This window comes from Tetrao urogallus, assembly GCF_951394365.1.
Source record: "Tetrao urogallus genome assembly, chromosome: 1".
Lineage (NCBI taxonomy): Eukaryota > Metazoa > Chordata > Aves > Galliformes > Phasianidae > Tetrao > Tetrao urogallus.
The window spans coordinates 183,072,442-183,091,455 of NC_136813.1; the positions used below are offsets into that span (position 1 = coordinate 183,072,442).

The window sequence follows — 19,014 nt, forward strand, 5'->3', positions numbered from 1 at the left end:
TGTTTCCACCCCTGGGGCAAACGGTTCCAGGTATACTGAATGCCCCTCCATGTGAAAGCAAATTGTGCCTTACATTCTTTGGCCAAAGGAATGGAAAAGAAGGCATTAGCAATGTCAATGGTGGCATACCATTTGGCCGCTTTTGACTCCAGTTCATACTGGAGTTCTAACATGTCCGGCACAGCAGCACTCAGTGGGGGTGTGACTTCATTCAGGCCACGGTAGTCCACCGTCAGCCTCCATTCTCCACTGGCTTTACGCACTGGCCATATGGGGCTGTTAAAAGGCGAATGAGTTTTGCTGATCACTCCCTGGCTCTCTAGCTGACGAATTAACTTATGAATGGGGAGCAAAGAATCCCTGTTGGTGCGGTACTGACGCCTGTGCACCACCTTTGTAGCAATCGGTACGTGTTGCTCTTTTACTTGCAGCAGCCCCACAACAGATGGATCTTCTGACAGGCCAGGCAAAACAGACAGCTGCTTAATGTTGTCTGTGTCCACAGCAGCTATTCCAAAGGCCCATCGATACCCCTTAGGATCCTTGAAATGCCCCCTTCTGAGATAATCAATACCTAGTATACATGGAGCCCCTGGGCCCGTCACAATAGGATGTTTTTGCCAGTCCTTACCAGTGAGGCTTATCTCAGCCTCCAACACAGTCAATTCTTGAGAGCCACCGGTCACTCCAGAAATATGGATTGATTCTGTCCCTTGGTGACTCGAGGGCATCAGAGTGCACTGTGCACCAGTGTCCACCAGTGCCTTATATTTCAGTGGTTCTGATGTGCCAGGCCATCGAATCCACACAGTCCAATATACTCTATTATCCCTTTCCCCCCCCTGACTGAGGGCAGGGCCCCTCTATTCATTACCTGTGGTAACTGGAGCAACTGCACTGGTGGTTGATCTGCTTTGTAATTCTTTCACCCGGGCTCGTAGTACAGGAGTAGGTTGGCCGTGCCACTTCCCCATGTCTTCTCCATGGTCACGTAGGTAATACCATAAGGCAATTCGCGGTGTGTTACCCCTTACTTGAGCCGGAGAGCGTTTGCTTCTAACAGCTGAGATCTTTGATGGTGCACGTGAGAAGGAAGGTTCATCGTCTTTAATTAGGTGGGCTCGCATAAATTTCATCATCTCCTTCATCTCCTTCATATCCTTTGCTAGACTCTTTTGATTATCCTGATCTTCATCAAGCGTCTCTGATACTGCTACAGGTTTGTCACGGTTAATCAGTTGAGACACTTGCTCCGTCATCATTCTTGATATAGCAGCAACGGCAGTATGAATTGGGGACAGCAATTGTTCGTAATTTTGGAGCGTAACAATTAATTCATAAACTAAGGGCGTTCTCTGTTGTTCGTTGAATCTGTCACACGCTGACATTAGTGTAGAGGCATATTTGTCCGGTGCTGTTGTCACGATTTTCTGCCATATCTCAGGCGTTGTCCTCACTTTTTCAGGGTCGCGGTTTTGGTGTGGGTGGTTAGGAACGAAGTCAGGGTCATACAACATTTCCACCACGCCTATTTCCCTCAAATACTGGATACCCTTTTCAACTGTATCCCATTTTTTCATCGCAATCTTCAAGCCATTTTTGAAGGGATACTTTTCCTTCACGGCTGTTAACACTCGTTCCCAGAGGGAGGTAGCCTCATCCGAACATCGACTAATTCCTCTATCAATAGCTGGATCTCTGGCAATGGCACCTAGTTGGCGAGCTTCGTTACCATCCAGAGACAAGCTATGGGCCCCACTGTCCCAACAGCGAACCAACCAGGAAACAAGAGTTTCATTCGGGCGCCGTGTAAACTCCTTTCTTGAACCTTGGATTTCAGTCATCTTTAGAGGCCGGCGAGTAGTAATAGAGACTTCCTCTTCATCACTCTCTTCTGCACGTCTCTTAGTTTTCCCTTTTGCCTTTCGCGATGGTGGTGGTTCTGAGGAGGGCCCCTCACCTGGATCTTCCTCCTCCTCCTCCTCTTCTTCTCTTTTTCGTTCAAGACGCGAAGACACTCGTTTCCATTTCTTGCCCTCCACAGGAGCAACCGGTATTGTTACTGGTGTCTCCTGTGATTGATTAGATTTGACTTGGGGATTTTCCCCTTTGGCTTGAACCTCAGCTCGAAAACTCTCTCTCTCCAGAATGGTATTATATAGGGCACGGTAAGCACAAGCCAAACCCCAAATAAGTTGTACCTCCTTAGATTTATGTAAGCCGCATAGTCCCTGATTCAAATACTGGCTTAGTTTCTCAGGATCCCACAGGTGTTCAAGAGTAAAATCCCATGACACTGCAGGTCCCCATGCTTCTAAGACCTTTCCTAAACCTCTCCATATCCCCTGCCAGTCATCATTCTCTAGTTTTGGAGAAGACTTATTACAAATGAATTGGAATACATTCAGGAGAATTGATGACACGCACACCACCATGACTATTAATTCAGGATTCAAAAAACGTTTGACAAACCGAAAAGAAAACCCGGAGACTGGTCTGAACATCGTGTTGTTTGTAAAATTAGCTATTCCATTTGGGATGTAGCTGTTTGTGAAATTAGCCATTCCTTCTGGGATGTAGTTGTTTGTGAAATTAGCCATTCCTTCCGGGATGTAAATGTCAAAATTCAAATCATACCACATTGCAAGTAGGTAAAACATAGGTGTCTCCATCAGTGCCATTAGGTACCTATATACGGATGCAATTCCAACACACGTAAGTGCAAGATGGATTATTGGCCAGTAGGTTGTGAGTAACACCATTGCTTTAAATCCTTTACACAGCGCCCCCACGATAACGAGTGGGTTCATCAGAGGTGCCTGCTAAAAAAGGGGTTAATGAATTGAAGCTAACAAGAGCAGGAAAAAAAAAAGGCACTACCCAGACTAAGTAGTGCTCAAAGTTTACAAATATCCCAGAACACTGGCAGTACGCCTAATCTTTCAAGGTCAGGTTTTCCAGCACAGAAACTTGAACTACTGATAATGCTCCCTAACGAAGCTCTCTAAGAGCAGAGAGAAAAAAAGATCCGTTCTAACAGCTAAAAAGCAGCTCGTGCCCCACGTTGGGCGCCAAAAATCTGTCACGGAGTTGACCAGATCAATCTATGTCCGTGACAGGGGCGACAGGCCTCTGCCCTCCCCCCCCCCACCCCAGTCCCACAAAAATGGGAAGGAAGGAAGGGAGGAAAAGAGCAGCGGCAACAATCTATGGAGGAAAACTTATTTTACTATAATATTGGAATACAAGATAACACAATATATACAATTTAATTGAAATTGAGATTAATAAATCAGACAAGATGAGAGAGAGAGAGAGAGAGAGAGAGTTCCCGGAACCGAGTCAAACCTGAAAAGCTTGGAACGGCTAGGAAAGCACCCTCCAGCACCCACTGCAAGGCAGCAAGAGAGTGCCCCCCCCCACCCGGAAGGGCCAGATCCCGTGACTTCTGTAATGTACAGGGATAGGTACCTGGGATTGGGCATTAACACTTTAATACCCCGTACACTACATGATGTTTTGATGTAGAATACTGAAACCCAAAGTAAAAACAAACAAACAAACAAACAAGAAACATAGAACCACGACAGTCATGTATTCTGCAGTTAAATATCTATATATGAGTATGTATACACAAATGTATACACACTGCTGCTACTATATATGCATACATCTGTCTCCATTATATATTATGCATCATTATACACTATCTTATGCACTATTTTATATATTCTTAAACACACTCCAGCTACAGTAGGTGCAGAAGAAGAACAAGCAAGGATCTAACTTTCTACTATCTGTCTGTTACAATATAAGCAAGATTCTTTCTCTTTGGTATAGCATTTGAAAAACAGCGTATTTTCCTTTTAGTAATGTATATTCTTTTGTGTTGTTGAATATTAAGATTACATGTACCAGAATGGACAGAAAAGTTTTTCCTGAGATAGGAAAGAAATTGATGTGACAAGGGTAGTAGCAAGTGAAAATGGATAAAGAATAAAGGTAGCCCTAATCCTAACCCATCCCCACTCCCCCCCCATCCACATGCAGTGTGGTATAAATGAGTGAACTTGGCAGTTCATTTTGAAGTATCTCAAATACTTCCCAAGAATCTGAATATCCAAAAGGCTGTGAACAGGAATAATTTCTTCTTTTGCGGAGTAATTTTATTAGGAGCAATGTTTTCTTAGGTTCTGGAATTTACCTTTTTTATTATGAAACCTGAAATCCATTTGTTTTTCCACTGTTAGCTTTGTCTTTCTCTACAAGTGATGGAATAAACACACTCAGGTAACAGGACTGAGTGCTTCAGTCCTTTGAAAGTGAGGAGAGTTTTGTTGTTGGCAAAGGTCATTGCACAGTTTACATGAGCACTCAGTATGACTGCTAAGGAGGGGATATATATTTAGAGAATCAGCAGGTTTAAAATGTCATGTGAGTTAGAATTCCTTTGCATCTTGTAAGCTTTCACACCAGAGCACAGCATTTTCAGAGCAAAAGTAAATAACGAGATAAAAAGTCTAAATAAGCACACTTATACAGTTTGAAATGAGTCTGTATTTGCAAACATTCCAACACTGCCAAGATTTTACAATAGAGCATGTCTCCAGGACAATCTTGGATTGTCTTTAAGAAAAAGTGCTTCTGTCAGCAGTGGGCAAGCAGCAGTGTGTAATTTGGCTTTCTGGATCTTGCCAACTAGATTCAAAGATAGCACAGTTGTTTTCCATTTCTTGGTTAGAATTGCTGACTAAGAAACTGAGCTGTAGCAAGACGTAACAAATGTACTGGTTAGAAGATTGTTACAACACCTTGCTTGGAAAATGGGTGAGACTCCTCTTACTCAACACTAGACGCATGTAGTGCAGAAGTATGCTTCTAAGCAGGCAAGCTGCTCTCTTCATGGCAAAATGGGAGAAAGACATCAGAAAAAGCTCTTCCTCTGGACATCCTGTGCTTGTCTCTCAGGAGTTCCAATTGAGCAGTTTTGGGTGAAAAATGTTTAGTACTTTTTATTAAATAGGCACTTTTGAAGACAAAAGCTGCACTTCTTACAAGCACTAGGTGCTAGCTGAACTCCAAGTGAACCAAGAATCTCTAGAAGGCCTTAGAGTACATATACACTGAAGCAGTGGCAGCACATATTGGGATTCTTATTAAGTAGGAATTGTATTTTTATCCTCTGCTTTTATGGATTTGATGACCATAGAATCATTGAATCATTAATGTTTGAATAGACCTTGAAGATCATTCTAGTCCAACTGTTCACTGCCACCATTGCTGCCCACTGAAACATGTCCCTTAGTACCACTCCTACATCTTTCTTGAACACTTCCAGGACAGTGACTCCACCACCTCCCTGGGCAGCCCAATTCAGCACCTTACCACTCTTTTGGATAATTTTTTCCCAACATCTAATTTGAACCTCCCCTGGCCCAACTTGAGGCCACTTCCTGTTGTCCTATCACCATTACCTGGGAGAAGAGACCAACCCCACCTCACCATAACCTCCTTTCAGGTAGTTGTAGAGGGCAATAAGATCTCCCCTGAGCCTCCTGTCCTCTAAACTAAACAATCCCCGTTCCCTGGTCTCAGGTGCTTGTAAGTCTTGTGCTCCAGAACATTCACAGCTTTATTGCCCTTCTATGCATACGTTCCAGGGTCTCAATGTCTTTCTTGTGGTGAGGGGCTGAAAACTGAACACAGTATTTGAAATGTATCCTCAGCAGGGCTGAGTACAGGAAGAGAGTACCTCCCTAGTCCTTGAATCACTTGATTTGGAAGGGAACTTTAAAGGTCACCTAGTCCAAGCTCTCTGCAATGAACAGGAACACTTGCCACTAGATGAGATTGCTCAGAGCCTGGTGTCTTGAATGTCCTTGAATGTCACCAGGGATGGGGTGATGGGGTATTCAGTGCCTGTCTCGACAACCTGTTCAAATGCCCTTAGTAGAAAGAAATCCTTCCTTATATCCAATCTAAATCTCCCTTCTGTTACTTAGAAACCATTTCCCTTGTCTTATCACAACAGGCAAAGGATATAGAATCATAGAATCACAGAATTGTTAAGGTTGGAAAAGACCTCTAAGATCAACTGGTCCAACCCCAAGCCATGCCACCATATCCACAGACAGTGTCCCTCAGTGCCACATCTTGAACACCTCCAGGGACAGTGCCCCCCACCACCTCCCTGTGCAGCCTGTGCCAGTGCATCACTGCTCTTTCTGAGAATAAATAGATTGTCAACTTTGGGGAAAAAAAAAAAAAAAGAAAAAAAAAAAAGCTGCCATTATTATTTGGCTCACTCTCAAAAACAGTTCTGTGGAATACTTGCCATCATACAATAACTGACATAAATATTTTCTCTACAAATGACTAATTACGGCTACTTTTAGCTTTTTTATGGGAAAGTAACATCTGAGCATTGAGCTAGAAATTAATTAATGTTTTTTTTTCATTATTTTTTTTACAGATGGGGCATCATTTCCTCCATTTGTTAAGAAGAATCAGGTACTGCGCTTCTTCTCCTCTGACATTTGCAGGTACACTGGCCCCTTCCTGCCGTGCATGCGTGTGTGTTTCCCAGTGTTCTTTCATTTTGGAGAGATCTCTGCTGGAGCTTAGATTGCTGAGGCAGTACCACATAACTGTTCCACCTAAACATGACTTAATGTGTGAGCTGTGCTCGTGAGCTTAATTCTACCACTTTCATTTGTGTCAAGTAGTAAGTTATTTATGGTGTGTTTCATTTCAGAGAATTACAGGTGTGTAATTCGGGAATGCCTTTACTTATTACAGAGGGAGACACTGCTATGAGGTGTTACAGACACTGGAACCCACAGGGTTCAAAGACTTGATCTTTTAGGATCAGGACAGCCCCTCGCCTGCCTATGTGGTCTGAGCTGGCAGTTCGCTCCTCTGCAGGGACTGGCTGGGCCCGTTTTGGTGATTTCTGCTGAACATCATCTGTGCAGAGGAGAATTTGCTGTCAGCCTCTAGATACTCAAAATTGTTTTCTCACAGGCTATTTTTACATATTTTATGTATTTACAAACCTGCTTAATTCATTCCATGCTGATGGCTTTTCAGCATGCTTCTTCTGTTTTGGTTATCTGGTGTCTCTGAGTTCTCCAGTGAGATATCTTAAATCAAATTGAAGAGATACTAAGGGCATCAGAGTGTATTTGTTTTGGGAGGTTCGATCCCAGTATTTATTTTGCTGCCTGGAAACATCTGCTTCCTTTTAAAAAGGGATAAAGTAGATCATATGTTTTGTGAATTGTTTGCTTTTAAAGATCACTGTTTTTACATGCAGATTTTTTTTTATTTTTTATTTTTTTGCGAAGTAATCGTATCTCAAAACTGGGCAATGTTTCTCAAGTTATGGAAAAGGAAACTTACAATTCAGAAATTATAAAATTCTTTAGATTAATTGAGCATAATTTGAGAGATACCTCTGACCATATAATTCTCACAATTAATGAACAAAGAAGGGCAATAACAACCTCCCAAAGGTCTGGGATGAAACAAGGTCATGGAAAAGTTTCTCACCATGTTGCAAGTGGCAGAATCCTTCTTTCCTCTGGCTTCAATACAAAGTGTTGCTGCCTTGGTTAGATTACTGCATACCAACCATATCTCTTTATTATTTTGTAATGTATCAACAAAACAGTTTGAAGTGGTATTTTGGCTCATATGCAGTTGAGTAAGGTAATATCCAATATGCTGCCAGCACCATAAAGCTTAAATCTTTAACATGAGGTCAGGAAAGCACTGTAATCAAGAGCATATATATTGTTAACTATCTCTAGTGTAGTAAAAAAAAAAAAATCAAACATTTCATTACAACAGTGACTGTAGAAAAGTGTAGCAAAAAAGAGCTCTTAGTGTATTCATTTTGTATATATTCTTTACTGGTATTTTTATCTGCCTTTTTGTGTCTTACTGTGCTTATCTTTGAGTGAGTACGCCCCTTTGTGACTGTACAGAATAATCTTTGTTACTGAGGAACGCCCTTACAAACTGCTGAACATGGGTTCTGTGAAGTACTTCTTTCTTTTCAGAGGCAAAATTCAGATTTTCAACCCAAGTGACATTTCTCCTCTTTTATATTCAGATCAATCTATGGAGTTTACCAGACCACGAAGACCGTGAAGGGAATTCCACTGTATCGTTTCACAGTTCCTCGCGAAGCATTTGCATCACCGATTGATGTTGGAGATAACTACTGCTTCTGTACAGATCAGGTCATATCACAGAACTGCACGCTGGCTGGAGTCCTAGACATTAGCTCCTGCAAAGCAGGTATGGCAGGGACGTGATACTGCCAAACATGCTATCTGACTGGGGAGAAAGCATGTGTCCCGTAGCCGAAGTGTTGCCCTAGGATCCAGCAGTGTATTTATCTGCACACTTTTCCACAGGCTACCTGTGAGAGCTTTCCATTTTTGTAGCCTTATTTCCCAAAATGATGGCTATAATATTTCTCTGTCTTGCATGGCACTATGAAGAAAAAGACATGATACTGAAGATTGCTACTGAACTTCTCAGGAATACGCATACAGAAAGGAATGGAACTATATATAGGAACTATATGAAAGCCAGAGTCACAGTCTTTGTATTTATGATAATTCACACCCACAATGTGTGGGTGTGTACACAACTATGTGCACATGCATCAAGTGAGAGACACCATTAGCTTAATTTCACGTTGGTACAATAAAATGTACACAGTCTTCTTTTGGTGCAGGGTGGGCAGCATGAGTTCCTTTCAGGCTTGCTTTCTACTGAAAAAAGATCACGAGCATGGGGTGACACAGTGAAAGATCCTAACCTCAGTGTGGAGCCAGGAACGCTTCCAACTCCATGGCATAGACACAAAGAAACAGGATTTTGTAACCACAACTTATTTCTCGTCATGAGAATAGAATCACAAAAAATCTCAATTTATTCTGGTGGAAACAGAGGAGATATTAATGATTTTTTTTCAGAATTCTTTCTGTCTGTATGACAAATCATGTGTGCATAGAAAATAGCTTCAGATGATGAGCACTGAAGCAAGGCTTAATGATTCAAATGAATTTTTCATTTGTTTGCTTTCATATAGGAAGGCCAGTGTATATCTCTCTTCCACATTTTCTTCATGCAAGTGAATCTATATTGCATGATGTTGAAGGTCTGAGCCCAAATGAGGAGGAGCATGAGACATTTCTAGACGTAGAGCCTGTAAGTCCAAATATTTAATATTTCTAACTCAGTCTTTTACCAGAGTGACAAGCGAAGAATGCAATATTTTTGTGATCTTTTCTTAAGATCTGCTCACAAAGGTGTTAAGCTTTTAGCAGGGGAAACTTAGAGCAAAACTTTGTCTTAGTCTGACATTCGAAGTTTGGAAAATAAGCTTTGATTTTTCCTCATTGGGAATACAGGATTAAATAGATTGCACAAAGTTCTGAAGCGTGTTGAAGTTTATCCATGACTTTCAATTGCTTTTTAAAAATTCTTTTTATGAGATACTTTCTATTGCTTTTATACTACTGTTTCAATAGTTAAAAGTTGAAAAAGAGATGAAGAAAAGATCTGACCTTTGTTAAGATTAAGATATGATGCAAAGTGTTTTCTGCCCTCTGCCAATTAAATTTACATCTCTTACTGGTGCAAAACTTTTAGCCAATTTCTGCTTTTAGTTTATGCATTTATGCATCCAATTAAAAAAAAATAAAATTAGTGGATTCTTTTTTTTTTCCATTTTTTTAGACCACTGGTTTTACACTGCAATTTGCCAAAAGACTGCAAGTAAACCTCCTTGTGACGCCTTCAACAAAAATTGAGTAAGCATTTTTTTATTATTTTGTTTTTATATACTTCACGTTAAAGTACACTGGTAGAAATGGAGAAAGAAGAAATGAGAATACTTTGCCAAAGTTCTTCCTGTGTCTCGCAAAAACTTCAGTCACAAATTCCCAGAGAATATAAATTTCAGTGAAAGCAGCCCTCGTATGCAAGGCACTGCCCAAATATATTGACACATATCTGATTTCCCCATAGAAGCTTACAGTGCAACATGTTCTTAAAAATAACATTCTTACAAAACTCAAGTAGAGAATGAAATAGAAAGGAAAATACATTTTTCTGTAATAAATTCAGAGATGTGATTTATGCTTTCTCTGACACTGGGTGAATTTTGTCAGAAGGGTAAAGGGTCCTCTTTCTGCTTCACTTCTCTTCATTGGCCCAAATGTCCGTGTACAGCTTCTGGACATCTCTTTGGTGAATACCACACAGATTTTCAGACCCTTACTCCAATACATAAATGTGTCCAGCATTTCTTTCTTCTGACTGCCTGCACATGGAAGGCTAGACTAGAGATAATTGCCTAATATGTAAAATGACTATTAGAAACTCTAGGCTTGTTTTTTCAATCCAAAACTGCTGTAGAAGTATGTCTGGGAGATACAGCTGTTACTGAAGGTGAAAAAATGCTTAAGTAGAGAGACTGGTGTATGCAACAAGCTAACAATAACATTCTGTGCGTTTTATTTTCTCGTTCCAGGGCTTTATCAAAAGTTCAAAAACCTTATGTTTTCCCTATTCTTTGGTTAAATGAGGTTAGTATATCTTCTGCATACGTTCACTGTCAAAAAAAGCACAAACAAACAAGACTTTTTCTGTCTTATTGCCCTGAAATTAATCAATTAAACTCATGCTATGATATGTGTGCATTGTCCCCCTTTGCTCTGCCCTGTGAGGCCCCATCTGGAGTATTGTGTCCAGGTCTGGGACCCTGAGCTCAGAAAAGATGAGGAGCTATTGGAGAGGGTCCAGAGGAAGGCCACAAAAATGATCAGAGGGCTAGAGAACCTCTCCTACAGAGACAAGCTGAGGGAGCTGGGCTTGTTCATCCCGGAGATGAGGAGGCTCCAGGGAGACCTCATTGCAGCCGTACAATATTTGAAAGAAGATTATAAACTAGGGGGAAATCAACTTTTTTACCCAGATAGGTAGCGATAGGACAAGGGGAAAGGGTTCTAAACTGAAGGAAGGGAGATTTATATTAGACATCTGGGGGAAGTTTTTCATTAAGAGAGTGGTGAGGTGCTGGAACACGCTGCCTGTAGAGGTTGTGGATGCCCCATTCCTGGAGGTATTCAAGGCTAGGTTGGATGAGGCCCTTGGTAACTTGATCTGGTGCCTGATCTAGTGTTTGGTAACCTTGTCTGTGGCAAGGGGATTGCAATTAGAAAATCTTTGAGGATCCTTCCCACCCAAGCTATTCTATAATTCTGTGATTCTGTGTACACATGCCAAGAATATATTCAGCAAGTGAGGTCTTTGCATATTTACCTTTCACTGACATTTTTATTGCACTATTTCAGTCTGCTGTTATTGGAGATGAAAAAGCAGAAATGTTCAGAAATAAGGTCACCGGTCGGGTCCATTTACTGGGTGTGGTGCAGATGGCATTAATCATCACAGGTTCTGTGCTGTTCCTCGCATTCATGGGTTCCTATTTCATATGCAGAACAAAGAAATTGAAATAAGTAAGTAACACTAATGGCTCAGTTCTCAGCAGCAACTTCTTTCCAGGGTTTAAAATGTTCAGATTTATTACATGTTTATCAATTGTCATTTTTCAAGTGATAGTAATGCTCAGCAGTTATTATTTCAGTTCTGTTGAAAATGTAGATAATTTAGATAATGTTTTCAAATTCTCTTCCAAGCCTTAATTTTTTAGGATGTTCTCAGCATACCCAGGAGAGGATATTGGGAACTAAATCCATAGGACCAACATTTCTTTTTCCAAAAGACAGCGTGATTGTTGTGACTTCATGAAAACAGACATTTTATCTAAGGCCGTTGAACAGTTCAGAAGCTCTTTCTAGTACTTCCTTGGGACAAAGGCCACTCAGCTGTAGATTCCTGCACTCTTCCAGGACATATCCCTGTTTGGGGTTCAGGGAATTCGCTTTAAATTACATTTCTTATCAAGAGCATTGGATAGGTTTTCTCACTTTTTCCCACAGTCTTACCGAGAGCCTCAACACCTCCCAAACATAGCTGGCCCACTAAGATGTAATATAGGTCTGTCCTGGATAGGATAACCAGGTGGTGGAATAAAGCAGAAATGCAAATGTTACAATGAAAAGATTATGCTGTAGTAAAGAACCATTTTTAAGAAGACCTACCTTACCACATGCTAAATTCTGATTTTATCTCACTACAGGTAACAAAAGTCTTCAAATGTAGACAAAGAATGAAGTTTCAGTCAAGCATGTTAAAAGTCAGTGACAAAAGGTATGATTCCACATACAATGGAATTCAATGGGCTTTTCCATTTTTAGAAGACCAACTGAATAACCCAAATAAACTGATATTTACAAAGGCCCTCACTTCTGACATCAGAGATCACTGTGGAAATTATACTTTCAAATAACTGATTATATGAACCTTGTTATGAGTTTTAAATGACATTCAAGCAGACTGAAGTTGAAATGCAGTTGGAATTTAGTCCACCCTCTGTCATTTATGCAAGTTGCTACTTTTCTACCAGGAACTACAAGACAAAGGAAAGACCCTTGCCAGTGTTTTAGCTCTGAGCGCAGGCTAGGGAATGACAACACCTTTGAGCTCAAGCCATGATACTCTGGTTTAAATGTTTCTTTCTGTTCCTTCAAGGAATAGAAACTGCAGCAATTGAACTGCTCTCTATCCTTTATTCAGGGATGTGAATTGTGTTGAATGTGAAGTTTGTTATGTAAAGCTACTAACTGTAAAACATGAAATTAATAAAAGACTCACTAAAATACCTGATTTATAGAATTTGTGCAGAAATGGTGTGTGCACATACCACAGTCATTCATTTGCTGATGGTGCTCATCAATGTTTGGCCCCACAGATATTTGGTAATCTGAGCTACTCCCTAACTCCTATCCTCCACTACACTTTGTATTCTCTACTGTGTGCTTCTCTTTCTGGCTCTTCCTTGCATACCAGCCTCTTTGCTGCCTTAGCTCCACTTCACCAAAGGCAACCCTTAGGGAGTGTTGTGATACATCTCCTTCAAGGTGGAGAGAAAATTTCCCAGAATACTGGAGACAGAAGAAATACAAAGATAATGATTTTGATGGTCCAAAGGGTCCATCAGAGTGTTCCACATTTTTGATTTAGAGCATAAATGAGAACAGGTAGCCGTAGTTTTTCTCTGATAGGCCATCTGCCACAAGGAAATATGTGCAATTATTTGGTTAATGAAGTGTGTCAGCCAGTAGGTAGGTAGCAAACATTGCCATCTGTACAAATGATTTACTTTTTCATTTAATCTGAATGCCATATCTTTGAAATTAGTGTCCTTGAGACAGATGCTGAATATCATGGGGTGTTCCATGGAGACAGTGAATTCAGAACAAGAGCTTGAGTTCTGCATTACGTAAGATTTCTTCAATTTTTTTGTCCACATAAGGCTGCAAAGAAAAAGGAAAATCAAACACAGTGCAGCTTCTGATAATCTGATGCTTGGAAATAGTACTATAATAGATTTTAATCCAGAAAAGTTTAACTTGCTAGCAAAGGACAGTATCTTTTGATAGGTATATTCAGTAAAGTATTTTCACCCTTTGGAAAGAAAGAGAAAAAACCCAACAAAATTTTCTTGTTTTAATCCATCATGTTTAATGTTCCTTGTGAACAAAGTTGTGTAACTGTCATGCATTAGAGCTGATGAATCATAAAAATCCCCAAGGACTATTAATGAGGTCAAAGTCTACATAATACATCATGAGAGTCGCTTTTTCCAGTCATGAGCTGGAACTGCAAAGTAACAGGGCAGGAAATGCGAAAGAAGCATGACACCAAAGAGAAGTTCTGCTCTCACTTAGAAAGTTAATGTATTTGCTTCCTCATTGTGCTTCCTAGGCAATGACTTAACTGAAGACATCCCTAGAGTCCTATGGACATGTAAAAAAAAAATTGAGTACCATAACAGCCATTGACTCACCTTCTGTTTGTTGTGGTTCAAGATCTGACACTAAGTTTTTACATATTTTATATATGTATATATAATGCACTATATTTTATATATACATATTTATGTGTGTATATCTATATACATACACTTTCTGTGTGCCAGAACCTGATGGTGAGATATTTTCACCAGAGGAACAACAGCAGTGCTTTGATTGAATTTGGTACACTTTTGTTTAAGCTAAATTTTCTTTAGTTTGAATTCCACTGTTACCACTTTAACACTTACGCTATTAGTGTGGTTTAGCATGATGTGGTTCTCCGGCAGCAGTGATCCAGCAAGTCAAGTGCCAGGATTTTGAATGTCTCAGGGCCCAATTTTGCATGCACATAAATGTGTTTGTTCATATGTATAATCTCATTGATCTAAATGCAAGTTCAGACTTACAAACTATGTTCTGCTCCTAGACTGTGCTTGAATTAAAATTAATTGTTATTTTGTTCAGAGTGTTGGTTCCAGTTATTCTTAATTGATGTAATTAAGGCTAATGTTAATTATTTGCATTTGTTCAAACTCGTGTGAGATAAACATTTATTAGAGATGTTATTGAACTCAATACAAATAAAATAAAGCTCAGACTTTTCTTCCTGAGACCTTCATGTCTAAATAAATTCTGTGTTAAATAATGGACTAATTTTATTTCTTTTCCTTGGTGTTTTGAGTGTGTTTTCTTTTTCTAAATACTGATTTTATAAACTGATGAATTAATGATTTTGTGCCTAGCCTTCCTTAGGATGTCATTGTAGTTTGGCACATCACTGCTACTTGGATGCACATATTTCTTGTTGCCCTATGAAGTATGATGACATACAGCATTTTTACATTGGGTTACAAAAAAAGAGGAGACTTTGGGGGCAGCATGTCCAATACTCAAATGTGCCAGCATGTTGCATACCAAATACAGCTCAGTTTTGGGCTCCTTACTATAAGACATTCAGGCAGTGGAGCATGTCCGAAGAAGGGCAATGCAAAGAAGGGTCTGGAGCACAAAGTCTTATGAGGAGAAGCTGAGGGAACTGGGATTGTTTAGCCTGGAGAAGAAGAGAGAAGAAGTCTGGCTCAGGGGCAACATTATTGCTCTCTACTACCATTTGAAAGGAGGCTGGAGCAAGGTGGAGGTTGGCCTCTTTTCCCAGGTAACTAGCAATAGGACAAGAAATAATGGCTTCAAGTTGCACCAGTGGAAGTTCATGTTGGATATTTGGAAAATTTCTTCTCTGAAAGAGTGGCCAAGCTCTGGAACAGGCTGACCAAGGCAGTGTTTAAGTTATCATCCCTGGAGGTGTTCAAGAAATGCGTAGATGTGTAGGGAGATAGTTTAGTGGGCTTGGTGGTGAAGGGTTGACAGACTAGATGGTCTTTAAGGTCTTTAATGATTCTGATTTTATGTCCAAACTGAAGCAATTCTGAGGCCACATCAGGAACCGAGGTCAGAGAGGAGCTTGCTTTCACATCCTTAGAGATGGAGGTGTTGGCACACTGTTGGCACATCCGGCAGCACATCACAACATCATTTGCTGGCTCTGCTGGCCCAGCGGGTTGGGCTGGGGGAGAAGTCTGGTTATGCTCTCATCCCATATTCCACACCCATTCCAGGTCATTATGGGTGAAAGTCATTGATGAAAATCAGACTTGGCCCCAAATATGCCAGCCTACATAATTACAACCCATAGCAGGTGTGCCAGCTCTTAATTTCTAGCTGCAGTAATGCTTTAGAAGCCTTTCTAAAAACCTGTTCTTCCTGCATTGTCTGTTAAGGTAATGTTAATATGCCACTATGCTGTAAAAGAAAAAAATGTTGCATTGTCTACGCTTTTAACTGGGAGACTAGTCAAGGACTTGTTTTATTCACAGCTGTACATGGTAATGATATTAAATAATTTAATAACAAATGAAATATGTTTATTTTACACTTTATATATATTTTTAGCAACTGTAAAAACAACAAAACATCGAAAGAAGATGATGCAAATTACTCACCTTTCCCAAATGCAAACTGCATTTATAAATAGATGCCTTGTATTTTCTAATTTCTGTGCCCTCTTTGCATACCAGATGCCTTTGACTCTCCATTATTGCATCGTCTCAGAGCTGTACCCAAAGCAGCCGATGAGCTGGAGCCCACCCAGTCCGTGCTAGGCTGGGTCCTTGCTCAGCCTAAGAAACCAAATGCTTTGCAGCAGGCGCCACCCAAAGGGCATGTATTTACTTTTTTTTTTTTTTTTCTTTTTTCTTTTTTTCCCTTTTTTCCACAAATTCTCATCAGTATAGCCAGAGAAATATATTCCTGGATAAAGCTTGTAATGTTTTAACCAGGTAATACTGGCTATTCAGTAATATCCGATTATTGTTCATTTACTAGAAGCTGAAGACTAAATCTTAAAATGTCCAGTTTCAGTTAGGACTCAGAACAAATCAAGAGATGAGTTTAAACCTGTCGTGGCTATACTGCCTGAAACTCATACATTTGAATTACATACATTTCCACCTCTGTGATGCATCATGCACAGGAGACAGTTTTAGCAAGTATCTCTGATCAATCAGCTCCAAGCTGAGACCTGTTAAATATTTTTATGATTGTTTTATCCTTTGACAAGTCATTAATCTACTTGGTTTCATCTGAAAGAAACCAGAACTTCTCACTGTTGCACAAAGGATGATGAAACAGGTTTACAGATAAAAGCATTTGTTTCTAAGGTCCATAAGGTGTGTTGTACTGCATCTTGTCCCAGAAGATCTTCCATTTGGGCAGATGAAAAAACAAACAAATGTACAGGGAAAGAAGGGGAAAAAGTGAAGGGGAGGAGGAGGGAAAGGAATGGGCAGGCAGAGAATTTCTCCCAGAGGCCACAGCTGAAAGTAGGGGTGTGCAGGTAGATTGTATTAAGGGAAAGTGTGGTGTTCCACAAGTGGGACTCAAGGCTTTCCCTCACAGGCTCTAGGCACTGCATAGGCTGGGGCTCCAGGAACATCACCACACTGCTGAGTTTGCTTTCCATCAGCCTTCTGTTCACCAGGGGGAGGTCGTGCTTGACCAACCTGGTAGCCTTCTATGATGTCTCTGGCTGGGTGGATGGGGGGAGAGCAGTGGATGTAGTCTACCTTGATTTCAGCAAGGCATTTGATACTGTTCCCCACGACATCCTTATAACAAAGCTGAGGAAGTGTGGGATAGATGAGTGGACAGTGAGGTGGGTTGAAAACTGGCTGACTGGCGGAGTGCAGAGGGTCGTTGTTGGTGGTGCAGAGTCCGGTTGGAGGCCTGTAACCAGCGGTGTTCCTCAGGGGTCTGTGCTGGGTCCGGTCTTGTTCAACATCTTCATCAATGACCTTGATGAGGGGATAGTAGCCACCCTCAGCAAGTTTGCTGATGATACAAAGTTGGGAGGATTGGCTGACATGCCTGAAGGCCGTGCTGCCATTCAGCAAGACCTGGACAGAAAAAAACTGGAGAGCTGGGCAGAAAAAAACTGGATGAGGTTTAACAGAAGCAAGTGTAGAGTCTTGCATCTGGGGAGGAATAATTGCATGCACTGGTACAGGTTGGGGGATGAGCTGCTGGAGAGGAGCTCTGTGGAGAGGGACCTGGGTGTCCTGGTGGACGACAGGTTGGCCATGAGCCAGCAGTGTGCCCTTGTGGACAAGAGGGCCAATGGCATCCTGGGTTGCATTAAAAAGAGCGTGTCCAGCAGGTCGAGGGAGGTGATCCTCCCCCTCTACTCTGCCCTGGTGAGGCCTCATCTGCAGTACTGCGTCCAGTTCTGGGCTCCCCAGTACAAAAAAGACAGGGATCTCTTGGAAAGAGTCCAGTGGAGGGCCACAAAGATGGTGAAGGGCCTGGAGCATCTCTCCTATGAGGAAAGGCTGAGTGAACTGGGTCTGTTCAGCCTTGAGAAAAGAAGACTGAGAGGGGACCTGATCCAGGTCTATAAATATCTGAGGTGTGGGGGGCAGAATGGCGAGGCCGGACTCTTTTCAGTGGTGAGTGGAGACAGGACAAGGGGAAACGGCAGGAAACTGCAGCATAGGAAGTTCTGCACAAATGTGCGAAGGAACTTCTTTACGGTGAGGGTGACGGAGCAATGGAACAGGCTGCCCAGGGAGGTGGTGGAGTCTCCTTCTCTGGAGATGTTCAAGACCTGCCTGGATGCCTACCTGTGCGACCTGGTGTAGGGAACCTGCTTTGGCAGGGGGGTTGGACTCGATGATCTCTGGAGGTCCCTTCCAACCCCTACAATTCTGTGATTCTGTGATTCTGTGGTAATACCCTAGCAAATGTGTGTGCTGCCAGCACATGCAAACAGCCCATGTAAAACAGGAATGTTGTGAACCGTCTCAGTTGCCTGTGTAAACGCAAGATCCCTAAAAGTACCCAGTATTTTCTATTTGGTGGCTAGTTTAGGTAGGTCTGCGTCCCCCATGGTGTCCATATCATACTGCTTGTCACTTGTGGGTCTTTTAAGTATCCTAGAGCATGCCACATGAGAGGTCTTTTTTTTATAATCTCTATCTCTACAGCAGTGTTTTCCAGGACTGAGATCTTTAAAAGAGGTTTTGGAATGAGAACAAGACAGAAAAAGAGGCAGTAAGTGCAGAGGGCAAACAATAAGTGCAGAGGACAAAAAGGTCCTGGATTTTAAATCTACTCATCAGGCCATTTTGATAGAGCCCCTGTGAAATCTGGCCTTTGCATATACGTGTCTCAGGTACTCAATCCAACCTTGCTGTCTGAGCAGCCAAGTTACCTCATTCATAAATATGAGACTACATACTTAAATTCTTGGCTGTTTTTGTTTAACACTTGAGCCCGTATATGGAATCTTTAACAGAAGTCTTTGTGGGCAGAAGAGGGAACTGAACAAAATACTGCAAAGCTAAACCGCTTAAGAGCAGATTTAACTCCTAATCTCTGAAATGCTTTTTATTGATTTTTTATTTTATTTTATTTTATTTTATTTTATTTTATTTTATTTTATTTTATTTTAATTTTTCCA

The 19,014-nt window shown here is 41.1% G+C and overlaps 1 protein-coding gene across 1 annotated transcript in view; it reads left to right on the forward strand.

Moving 5' to 3' along the window:
* CD36 (CD36 molecule (CD36 blood group)) overlaps nt 1–11,540 on the forward strand; it is a gene marked incomplete at both ends in the record, with an annotated part of 29,611 nt that extends 18,071 nt beyond the window's left edge. Inside the window, 6 exons of the mRNA XM_079537013.1 lie at nt 6,473–6,542; nt 8,117–8,304; nt 9,107–9,225; nt 9,757–9,830; nt 10,553–10,607; nt 11,376–11,540. Coding sequence (XP_079393139.1) covers nt 6,473–6,542; nt 8,117–8,304; nt 9,107–9,225; nt 9,757–9,830; nt 10,553–10,607; nt 11,376–11,540 — 671 coding nt within the window. The remainder of the gene's footprint in view (nt 1–6,472; nt 6,543–8,116; nt 8,305–9,106; nt 9,226–9,756; nt 9,831–10,552; nt 10,608–11,375) is intronic.
* Between the last annotated feature and the right edge of the window lie 7,474 nt (nt 11,541–19,014).